General features: G+C 42.3%; 1 protein-coding gene across 1 annotated transcript; it reads left to right on the forward strand.

Moving 5' to 3' along the window:
* The first annotated feature begins 5214 nt into the window (after positions 1–5214).
* LOC149301078 (doublecortin domain-containing protein 2B-like) lies at positions 5215–10125 on the forward strand. Its single transcript, XM_089484605.1, has 7 exons — positions 5215–5266; positions 5654–5751; positions 7616–7872; positions 8937–8994; positions 9523–9587; positions 9768–9899; positions 9990–10125. The coding sequence occupies exons 1-7, from the start codon at positions 5215–5217 to the stop codon at positions 10123–10125; spliced, it is 798 nt and encodes a 265-aa protein (XP_089340731.1).
* The last annotated feature ends 1679 nt before the right edge of the window (positions 10126–11804 follow it).

Below are 11804 nucleotides of genomic sequence, written 5' to 3' on the forward strand. Positions count from 1 at the left end.
ATCCCCTTTCCAAATCTTATCCTTAACATCCTGCTTCAGATGAACCCCCAGGGGGCCAGCAAAAGAAACATAGGCATTCTGCCTAGCCGAATCCGGAATCCCACCTGTCAATTCTGCCCTCTCGACACTAACCGAAGAAGCCCCCGAGACCAAAGCCTCACCACTATCCGCTCCCTCCACTGCTGGCACAACTACCGCACCGCCTGCTCCCACACCGGAGCCAACTGAAGACCACACCTGCCCACAACCAGAACCCACCTGAGACCCCTTCTGCAGAGACCCCAACAAACCCTTCAAACCGTCTAACAATTGTCGGGTTTCAACCATAGCTCTAGACTCACCACCGGAACCTCTGGCTGCAGCTCCAAGCCCCGAGGCTGCATCCTGGCCGCCGCCATCATGAGAATCCCTTGGCAAGGCCACACTCCCATCACCCCCAGCCGCCGCAGAAGGACGTCGCTGAGGACCCGGGCCATGACCTCCAACCGCACCGAAAGACCTAGAAGGAGATAAAATACGAGGCACAGAAAAAGATTCCACACGAACAGACGAACCACGCCGAACAGGAATCCAAGACCGAAAACCACTAACATCCACAACCTCCCTCCCCGGACTACCACAGGGAGACCTAGACCTATCACAAGCCCTATTAAAACCTCTACCTAAACCCCCCGACGAAGACAGCGCCTCAATACTATCCCGAAGAAAAGAAACATCCTGCGCCTGACTCTCAAACCCCAAAGTGCGGCCACCGCGACCCACCTGCCTAGAACTAGCCTCCTCAACCAACAACCCAACATCCTGCGTCACACGCTGAGCCCGGCCCAACGAAGTGGCCGTAAAACCGGAGACGGCACCACGGGACCGCCCGAGGCCCGCCGCGAAACTCTCACCACCTCCAGTCAGCTGCTCAGCCGCCGAAACGGCACCTTCTCCGCTCCGAAGGCCCGCAGAAAACGCTCGGGGGCTGCCACTAACCCTCAACGCTGCAGAAACCGCTCCCTCCTCCTCCGACGAGCACGACGGAGAATTCCCGCCACTGCGCACCTCAGGGGCAGACGCACCGCCAACCACGCTGCCACCTATCTCACCCCCCGCTGACCTAACAGCACCCCTCGACCTCCCGGGGCCCGCCGCACTCGTTTCCTCATACCTGCCAACGTAGCCGCGACCCACACCAGCCATGTCGACCTCCAACCGCTGCTGTTCCGCCAGGGCCCGTTGGAAACCACGGGGCGCCCACGAAGTACCACTCCCACGAACACCAACTCCGCTCCGGCCTCCAACACTCTCGTCACGCCTATCTCCCGAACGGCTCCGGACCCGACGTCCACCGGATGACAACTCCGGGCTCAAGCGTTCCGGAGGCCGTGTGCGCCGCACAGGCCGACCCGACGAAGGAACCGCCGAGACGTCCAACACAGGTGCCAACTGCTCCCTCAACCAACCGGTACCACGTTCCCTCGTAGCCATCCGAAGCCCCTCCAGAATCTCCTCAATTTCCCGCTCCATCTAAAAAAGAAAGCAAAAGCCTCTCCGAACCAAATTGCTCAATACAGAACAACCAGGATTTGGATAAGCAGTTAAGTGACAGTTTACAAAATGGTTGCCACTTATATACCTTACTAATAACCCCACCCATAACAATTCTAAACCAATTAAATTAAATCCTTCCTTTTGCACACCACCTAGCTCTGTCAAGGCCCACTCCGCCTAAGCTGCGCTGCTCCATGGGCTTCATTATGGAGTCTTCACTGCCTTAACGGCCTGCCGTGCCTTTAAGACACGCAGCACCTGGATATGACGTCAAATCCCTGTGGTCCGTGTCTAAAAGCCTTCATAGTGTAAATGGGCCAGTTGAGGAGATTAAAGATCTTGCCTGTAATTGACCATTGAGCAGCGGGATACTGGGAAGGGGGCTGATCACCCAAAAGAGCGATCTGACCACCAGATTGGAAGCAGGGGGGTTCCCACCCTAGGCCAGAAGCAGGGGGACCTCCCACCCTAGGCCAGAATAGGTCACGGGTTTCCGCTACAGTTGTACATTGTGTTACGTCCCCCTTTTTTCTCTGTTTCTAGAGAGATCAGCTTGTGGAGATTAAATCGTGCCAATATGTGTGGCATGATTATAAAGCTTAGAGAGATATAGAGGTTTAATTAAATCAGTATACTAAATAAAATTGTTTTTTGATAATAGGAGTCTGAAGGCCCAACATTATCAAAGGGTGCAACAAGTTAGCGCCTGATTCAGGGGATCTTCTGAAAGTAGAAAAGAATAAATCCTGTTTTACCTTTAGTCTGATGTTACTAGTGTGTCATTTTGTTTTCTTTTTTCCATCATCGATTTCCAGTCTTGTATCATAAGCACTGTGAATGAAAACCTTTACGAGCCCTTCTCCCAGCCGAACCTTCTGCCACCATTAGGCCCTATTCTTTTTGTCTTTCTGTCCCCTGTAGGCCCTCCTCTGGAGTATTCCAATTATGTATTTGGCCATTGCTCAATACATATAACTTTAGCAGGGTTTCCCCAGCAGTATCTTATGTTCTGGCATCCTTGGCATTGGCGTTATTGTGGCAAATTTTCCATTTCTGCACTGTGGCTACTAAGAGGTTTGAAAGTAGCAATATCTTACTGAACTTTTCTGGTTAGTCTTTCCATTTATTTGACCACAAAAGAAAGCAAGCATTCACCACATGCCAAGCGAATACCATTCAAAAAACACCTACATCATATATATCAGGCATTTCATCACACTACATGGCCATATATTGCCTAAGCTGCCACTATGTCAAAGTACCCCAAGATCTGAATTAATTGCACTGAAATGGTAAAGAAATACACTCTTTTACTGTCTGTGTGCATTTCTTGAAACAAGTTCCCTTGCAGTCATCGGTGCATTGTCTTGATCCTGTAGTTCGGATATTTCCATTTCCATGGAGAGCCCTCTACCTTTCGGATGCGCCTGAGTCTCCTTCCAGGCCTGCTGTGTTAATAGATGGCGAGTGTTTTCTTTTTTATTTGGAACTTAAAGAAAGGGGGAGAAACTTAGGAGGTAGAGTGTCAGCGCTACTTTTCATGGGCATAATCCTGCATTCTCCGCTGTCCTAGTCACTGGAAAATTAAATTGGGACCATGATCCCGAATCCTGCTGTCTCGCCGAGCTCTAAACCAATCCTGAGCTAGACAGAGGTAGATCTTTGTGAGACAGCGGGATAGAGTGGCCAAATTGGGAATGTCCTACACAAAGCATGCCATCCCCACCCCCTGCACTTTTAGGGTCTACATAGTAGCATTGCTGCATCCCTTCAGCAATCTTATCTCCATACCTGGGAACTCTCCGGATTTGACCCGGAGAAGTCCGGGTGAAGCACCGCTTCTCTGGGTCAACACCCCACTCCCTGCCCATTTACCCTTTACATGGGAGTGTTTCCCGCAATGTCTTTTTTTCATAGAAGACTGTGTGTACCAGTCTTATGTGTTCATATTTCCAGGCCTGACCTGTACATTGGAACAGAAATATATTAAGTAATAATTATAATTTTACTGTATATCACTGTATGTTACTGTCATTTTAAAACCTATAATTTCTGATCGAAACATTGCTGGAAGGCAGGTAACATTCTGGATGTACTAAATTAATAAAGTGCCCACGTTCTTTTTTTTAAAAAAAAACGAGCTCCACAAATTAGATTTTTAAAGATTTAGTATTTAAAAAGTTTTCTGCATCGTATGCTGCATAGGATAGTATGAGAGTATCTCATTTTTTTTACTTATGTCAAATGTGTATGCATTTAAAATCTGTTTATGCTACACGTGCAGTGGTCCATTGTGACCAGCAGGCGGCGTCCAGTTAAACGAAATACACTCTCCTAACCAAGTAGAACGTGCGACGGCAGGATAGATTGATGACATCACTGATATGCGCCGGGGTTGCTAAGGAGACGGCAGTTGAAAGATGGAGGAAAATGAGAGACTAGAACGGAATTTGAGAATGCTGCAGGTGAGAGAATGCCCACTTGTGCGTATAGAGAAATAGCGCACAGTTAAACAGTATAGTAAATATTTGGGTTAAAATATAGAAACCGTGGTATGATGACATGCAGATGAGATGTGGGACAATTGCTCATCCGTCATTACTATACACTTAACCACCTTAGCTACACTCGCCATGGGTTTTGTATTACAAGTTGCATGATGTTTCACAAAATGTTGCCCTGTTGTATGTGGAAAATCCTCACAACTTTTGTGAAACATCATGCAACTTGCAATACAAAATGCATGGCGAGTGTAGTTAAGGTGGGTATTTTTCTTGGATAACTATCTCACATTTATAGAGAAATTATCATCATAATCACAGCTTTTAGCCTAAATATATCTAATCATAACCACCTGTACCTTGTTCATGTGGCAGCCAATCATTTCGAGATCTTAGGTGTAATTGTTCCCCTCTGTGTTTGATAACAGCAGTGGGCAGTGACAACATTATGTAAAGTACAATTGAAGAATACACCTGTATGACCCCCTACCTGTACCCAGCCTCCTTCTAAAACATGTTACCCGGTTCCTTCTCTTAATTAATAAATTTTTCTATTCTATCCAATTTATACATTCAGGCTGCTGTGCGTGGATATTTAGTCCGAAGGAGGATGCAGGATGTAAAAAAGGAATATGAGGCAATTGCTAAGGAACTTGAGGGAGAAGAGACATGCTTGCTTTGGAGGAGAGGCCCATTCTCCATGCCAGACTTCATCCATCTGGTTGGTATTGCTTACTTCACAAAAATGTAAGCTTGTATATGGTCATTATTTTATAGGCACAGATTGTGACCCTTTGTTTTGCTTTTCCTTTAGGCTGGTGACAAGGAAAAGCTTTCCATTAGAAATGTACATGATTTTGATTTGGATTCTGCTGTAAGAGGGTCTGCAGGGAACGCTCAGCGATTTGATCTTGGGTGCCAGAGAGACCTGGGCAGCCCTAGGTCGCAGAGAGAATTTACAGAGGGTACAGAATGTCTACCAAGGACCCGTTCTGAGAATGATAGAAATGTGTCAAAGACTAATATAGATTGGGAAGAGTCTACATCAGGATCTGACCAAGAGTGGAATAAATGCCAGTTGGTAAGTCACCTAGAGAATGATAGATATCCCAAGGGGACTGGTCAAGGCATAGCAGATACCAGTCCTGAAATGCTAACAGATCGAAGCCAGGAGACCATGGAGTTGAGCCGAGGCACCTGCATTCAAAGTGGCAAAGTCAAGGATACAGGTTAGACTATGTCAATTAACATTAATTCCAAAATTGGTTATTAGTAAAAAATATTTTTTATGTATCTAATTTACAGGTACACTTTAAATGTGTACTTCACACTCTTACCACAAGCTTTTGAGAGATTTAGCATTGTGGTTTACTCCAAATGAAATACATTTGTGAGATTCTGCACAGTAAGAGCTCACAAATCCTTCTTTTGTATTTGTTCATAAATGTATAATGAGATTCCATATATAACATAGATTTTTTTCACTCTACGATGTTTTCCCTCTGCACCCAGCAATAAATGTATTTCATGTTTTACAATGTCATTTTATCTCCCAGAATTACTGAAGATGAAGAGTGATAACCGTGAGCTTGTATATCTTTCCATGTTTTCTCTAGGGCTGCAGCTCAAGAATCTCCATGAGATGAGACAGCATCGCAGCCACCTCGCTATGGAGATGTTGTGGGTTCAGCAAGCAATTTCCAGCCGTAAAAATGTGAGTTTAGATGCCACCCGCTGCTTAAGGATATTGAGTATGCCAGAATAATATTTGACATCCTCCAGTACTTTAGCCACATGTTGCTTCAATGGCTTAAAAAAGAACTTAATAACCCTAAAAGCTGTGTAGATTTCAGCACAATTTTAGCTCATGTCTTGCTGTGCCAGTTAGAGATTAACAACACTCTTATGCATAACTCTTATGCACCTTTAATGCTGTTATTGTGTGTCACTATTTGCTATATGTTCTATTAACATAATTAAAGTGTTATCAATTAACAAAAAACAATTAAACTTTGTTATGCTTTACTTATTAACACAAATATATTTGTTCTGTTGACTTGGTGTTCCACATATTAGTAGATAATACAGTATATGGGTTTTCACAATAATGGCAGCTTGGAGGAAAAAAGCAAACACAGGTGTTTATATTTTGAAATCTGATTCTTCATTTCAATTAATATTTATTGGTTCCTTCAACAAACTTCTCTGTACACATTGTATTTTCATACTCATTTGTGAAAAGGGGCCTGGACTACTTGTCTCAGTTTCACAAGCTATGGGTTTTTATATAGCCCACTAAACAGCGGTCATTAATGTTTTTTCAACTGTCTCATCGACATAAATGTCTTGTTCTCAAGGGCCCAAGAGAGATCAGAGTGTCAAAAGGATATTACAAAAAAGCAAAGCCAATGTAATTACTGATTTTCTTCAGTTGTGTTAGGAACTTAGAAATGAATAACGTCTTCGGACATCTGTTCACATTCACTGGTTTATTGTGTTTTGCTGGATACATCTCCTGTTAGCCAAGGAGCTGGGAGTGGTGATAGAGAACAAATGCATAAAGAGATTCTGATAAAAATGGGGATATGTGGCTTTTGGTCTGTTTCTATGTGGTGTAAGGGTCACCCCATTAAAACCCTTTTAACTAAAACCTGCGATGTGGTAATCATTAATAAATGCCTCTTGATGCCCTGCAACTTGTACTGCATTTTGCAGTACTATTTTATATCTATATGTAAACCATTTAAGGATATAATATTTTTTCTTTTCTTTATAGTATCTCATGGTCAGACAAAAATTGGAGATGCCTGGTTGATTTTAAATTGGTATCTGGCTGGAAGAGGAGAAGTCAGCATTACAGGGATTCACCATCCAGTACAGCACTTTCCAAATGTGATACCAGAACGCCCGCTATCTTTTCATTATGACACTGGAACTGGACACGCCATGTGACGAAATTGTAGAAAACCCCGACTGTTAATATTTCATCATGGAGTTTTTTTTTTATTACCTTTCTACATTATTTAACTGTATTGTTGATGAAAAAATAAAGTTGGGGAATCTTCCATATATTAAAATATGTGAACTTTGCAGTTGTGTTTTAAATTATTCTCATTGTCCAGATACACTTAACTACAATAGATATTTGTGTCAGGATGTCACAGATGGGTGCTCTTATGTGTGTTGGTGTTTGTTTGTGTGTGTTCTGTCATGCTGGTGTCTTGTCAGTAAGGTAAACTGTACGTGGCCTGCACAGAAGGCGTGCCTCCTGTAACTGAGCACAAAACACAGTGGCTACTGGTGATTGTCACCTGGCAACAGCAAAAGAGTCACACCAACTCTTTGACAGACAGGAGCAAAGCTGTGTGTGCACAGAATAAAGCAGAGAAACAAGGACAGAGCAGAGCTGTATTTTATAGCTAGATACACACGTGTGTGTATGTAAACTACATATATATGGAAAGGAGGCTTTTCATTACTTTGTTGTATGCTATAAACATATAGTGGATTTCATAGAGAAGAGGTGACCTTCGCTACGACTGTAGTACCAGATAATGAGTTCCCCCTTGGGGGTTCAGTTGGTCCCCCATGCTAAGAACGTTCTGGTGTTCAGAAATGGCGATCCATTCCATATGGGACGCAGGATGGTGGTGAACGAGAAGCAATTTGTGACTTTTGAGTCTTTCCTGAACGAGGTAACCAGCTGTATTCAGGCTCCAGCAGCAATTCGCAACATCTACACCCCTCACAATGGACATCGTATTGACAGCATTAGTGACTTGCAGAACAAAAGTCAGTACGTGGCAGCAGGAACCGAGAAATTCCGAAAGCTTGAGTAAGTATGGATATATTTGGATCTATATGAAAGTGTTCATAATGATGTGTCTTTGTAACAGTTGCTACCTTATCTTGCTAAATAATTATTGTATATAATTAACATTTTGCCCAAGCTCAGATTTTCGCTGTGTGCGAGCCAGTCAATTTCTCCCATAACAAAGATATCGAACCATGTCTTTGTGGCCCTTGCTTTGTGCACTGGGGCACAGTCGTGCTGGAATGAAAAAGGGTCTTCCCCAAACTGTCCCAACAAAGTTGAAGCATAGCATTTTCTAAAATGTCTTGGTATGCTGAAGCATCAAGATTTTACTTCGTTGGGCCTAGCCAAAACACAGATTTAACTCATTAAGAGATGTGTCCCAATGCTTTTATCCGTATAGTGGTGCACAAATCAAGGTCTATAAAGACAAGGTTGGATGAGTTTGGTGTGGAAGAACTCGACTGACCCGTACAGAGCCCTGACCTCAACCTCATTGAACACCTTTGGGAGGAACTGTAATGGGCCTTCATGCCCAATATCAGTGCTAGGCCTTGCAAATGCTCTACTGGATGAATGGGCAAATATTCCAACAGAAATACTCCAAAATCATGTGGAAAGCCTTCCCAGAAGAGTGGAAGCTGTTGTAGCTGCAAAGGGTGGACCAACTTCATGTTAATGTCTATGTACACCTGTTGGTCTAATGGTCAGGTGTTCCAATAGTTTTGTTCATATAATGTACATGTAGTCTGTAATGTAATAATTTATCAGACAACTAAGGCAGTCTAGTTTTATGGATTGCTGATTCTTCTCCGATGATCATCTGGGATATGTTTTATGTGTATATATTTATCAATGCAAAGATGAGCATATAATTTGTGTGTTTCTATATGTGCATATAAATTGGTTCACGCTGGTTTGAATGTGTGTGTGTGTGTGTGTGTGTGTGTGTGTGTGTATATATATATATATATATATATAAACACACACAAGTAAATCCATTTTTAATATGCACTATATGTCATAACTCTTTCCTTTACTGCACTGAACCTACAGAACCTCATTACTTTGCTGCTTTCTCGCAGTTACCTTCACACAGAGGTTAAGCCGCCTGCTGTCCCCAAAAGCAGACACACACAGCAGGTGAGTTCAGAACTGTTGTTCTCCGCATCTCGTTATCCTCCTGCCTGTCTGTTGACTTAAGTAAATTCTCTGTAGTTTCCTTGTTCTAAAACAGTCTCAGGATTTCCACCGATGTCTGCACAATCTCTTGCAGAGGTAACCCACTGGTATTTTGTTTTGAAGATCATACTCCTTCAAAAATAGTCTCAAAAAACTGCGTGCTTCTAACAGTGATTCTGAGCTACAGGGAATGATGCTTGTTCGTTTCAATAAAAGTTTTTGAGAAAAACGATGAAAACACAATAATATGTCCTTTTGGTGATGATTTTGCGAAATGTACAAAATACTTTAAGAGTGCTTGTTTCTGTTACATTATTGTTAAGTCAAATAAATACAAATTCAAGGTTCAAATAAATGATATTCAAAACACATATTTAGATTTATGCAGACCATCTGGAGATGAAGATAGTGAATAAGCATTGAAACTTTATAGGAAATTGAATATACATGGTGCAATGACAAATTCATAATCTCATTATGGCCTTCCAGGCACCACGCAAGGTGGATGTCTCAGCTCGGCGGAGGAAAGACACCCAACTGCCTTGTATCATCCAGTGAGTATAGAAAGAGCCGCGGTGAAAAAAGAAATGTGGAGACCCGCTGCTGCTTCTGTTTTTCCTGATCTAATCCTCTTTTTAGAGCGATGGCATCGATCTAGATAGAGATAACAATTTGTTTTGCATTATGTTCTATAGATTGTTGTCCTTTTTTTTTTCTGTCTCTTCTCTTTCTAGCGTTTTTCGCAATGGGGATCTTCGTACACCTCCATTTCGTGTACTCCTTTCTCCAAGTATCCTGAAAGAGTGGGAGCTGGTATTGACAGTGCTAACACAAAAGGCCAATCTTCTCAGTGGAGCTGTCAGGAAGTCAGTGGAATAAGTTGATATTGAGTGTCTGCTTTTAATTCCCTTCTTTCTCAACATTCTTATAACTGCTACGGTTAATCTCCCAATCAGGGTCTGCACTTTAGATGGGGTATCTCTGGCTTGTGGAGCTGAGCTAGTCTCTGGGCAATATTATGTGGTCGTTGGATCGGAGAAGTACAAGTGCCTCCCTTATGAGGAACTTCTGCTATCGCATAGTGACAAGTAAGGCAGTGAGCTTTTTGTTCTCCTACTAAAACCCACTCTACTACAATTATACATTATGTCATGCATCACCTATCTAGACCCCAAACACCTTTCTTCTCTCTCCCTCTTTCTGTCCCCGTTTGCTAAGATTTCTGGTTTGTGTTTTTGTTACAGAGCTTGGAATAATGGCAGGCGTCGGTTTCCCAAAGTTGGGGTAAGTAATAATGTCAGCAAAACAATACCGTTTAAGAACTCCTTTTGGTGCAAAAAGATCAAAATATGTGGTTACGGTGTGCTAAAAGTGGTTATGCAATGCTATCAGCGCTAACTACATAATGCTAAAGTGTCCCATCTTCATTCCTGGGTACTGATTGAAGAAGACAATACATTAAATAACTAAAATCTGAAACTCCTGAAGAAGAGATATCAAGTTATCTTCTGGCTGTCCTATTAGATATTAGAGAAGAGAGGGCAGTTGTATAGAGAAAAAATTAAAAAGATAATGAAATAGCAGGTAAACCATCCGTGTCACCATGAAGGTTTTTGTATGAACTATGTTTGTTTTCCATCTAGGATGGCAAGGTTCATAACATATCCCAGGGTGGAGCCAGTGACTCTGCTCTCATGGACTCTCCAGTAAAGGTAAATGCAACTTTGATTGATAATATGACTTTATGGTTGCTCAAACAGTCCTATGACATTTCCTTTTATTAAGGATGGTCGTAGAGTCCGTTCTACAGATGTAGATGGAAAATCTTCTGTTCCCAACCACCAAAATAGAGAGGAGGAAGCCATCTTTTATGCAAAACCAGTGAGAATACATCATGCCCAGAAGCAAACAATCAAGCAAGATACAAATGGTGAGGACATTCTTTGGTGTGTTTTTGTCAATGAGATCCGTTCCAAAAAAACGGTTAGTAATGGAATCTGAACTTTTCCATATTTTCTACTGTTGCTGCAACTTGGCCTGATGGTAATTTCATTTAGTGCCAGGAGTCTTCAAGGTGAAAAAGACTCGTCCTGAATTAGAGGGAGCACAGGAAGTGAAGGAGGATAAGTACACGCGTGTGGAAGTGCCTGTGGACCAGGTATTGCATGAGTGTCACACTTCACATGTCATTTCTTTCTTTGTGTCTATTACTTTATGTCTGTGAATTTGATTTAAGCTCAATGTAGCTATTTGCTTGATTTTTTTTTGTTTTCTGTCTCGCATCGTATCTGTTGATTTCAAAGTATATACATTGTTGCTTTTAGTATTTTAATGAATATGCAACATTTATTCTCCTCTATTATGTGTTTAGATTAATGTGTTTACATTTTGCCTTTAGAGAGCAGCAGAAGTTGTACAGGAAGAAAACATTCCCAAGAACAAGAGGACACATCCTACAGAGGTAGGTGAGCTTTACACATACAGACATTTGTAAGATAGAGCTTTGTTTTTTGGGCAGCCGGAAAAAAGACCTCATGTTCCTCTCTCCATTTTAGGATAGGAACTCTAAGGACTAAAGACCCCTTCACGATCCATTCTATACACCAATGAATAATCGAGAAATTACAAGATGGTTTTCACTTTCAAGACTCTTCCTGTGTCCAACATTCTCGTTCTTTAATTTATAAAAATGCTGTGGGCTACAAAAAAAAAAAAAGCAGGTTCTGGGATTAGCTCACATTTGAAACATTACACTCAAAATGGCATACATC

This window comes from Sceloporus occidentalis, unplaced genomic scaffold (genome assembly GCF_023333645.1).
Source record: "Sceloporus occidentalis isolate IW3139 unplaced genomic scaffold, rSceOcc1.0.p SCAF_22, whole genome shotgun sequence".
NCBI lineage: Eukaryota > Metazoa > Chordata > Lepidosauria > Squamata > Phrynosomatidae > Sceloporus > Sceloporus occidentalis.

Bases quoted from the DNA above. Each gene is read 5' to 3' on its own strand.
- LOC149301078 (XM_089484605.1), top strand. From the start codon at position 5,215: ATGGAGTTGAGCCGAGGCACCTGCATTCAAAGTGGCAAAGTCAAGGAT. The intron at 5,267-5,653 runs GTTAGACTATGT...TGTTTTCTCTAG, and splicing joins TGGCAAAGTCAAGGATACAG to GGCTGCAGCTCAAGAATCTC. The intron at 7,873-8,936 runs GTAAGTATGGAT...GCTTTCTCGCAG, and splicing joins GAGAAATTCCGAAAGCTTGA to TTACCTTCACACAGAGGTTA.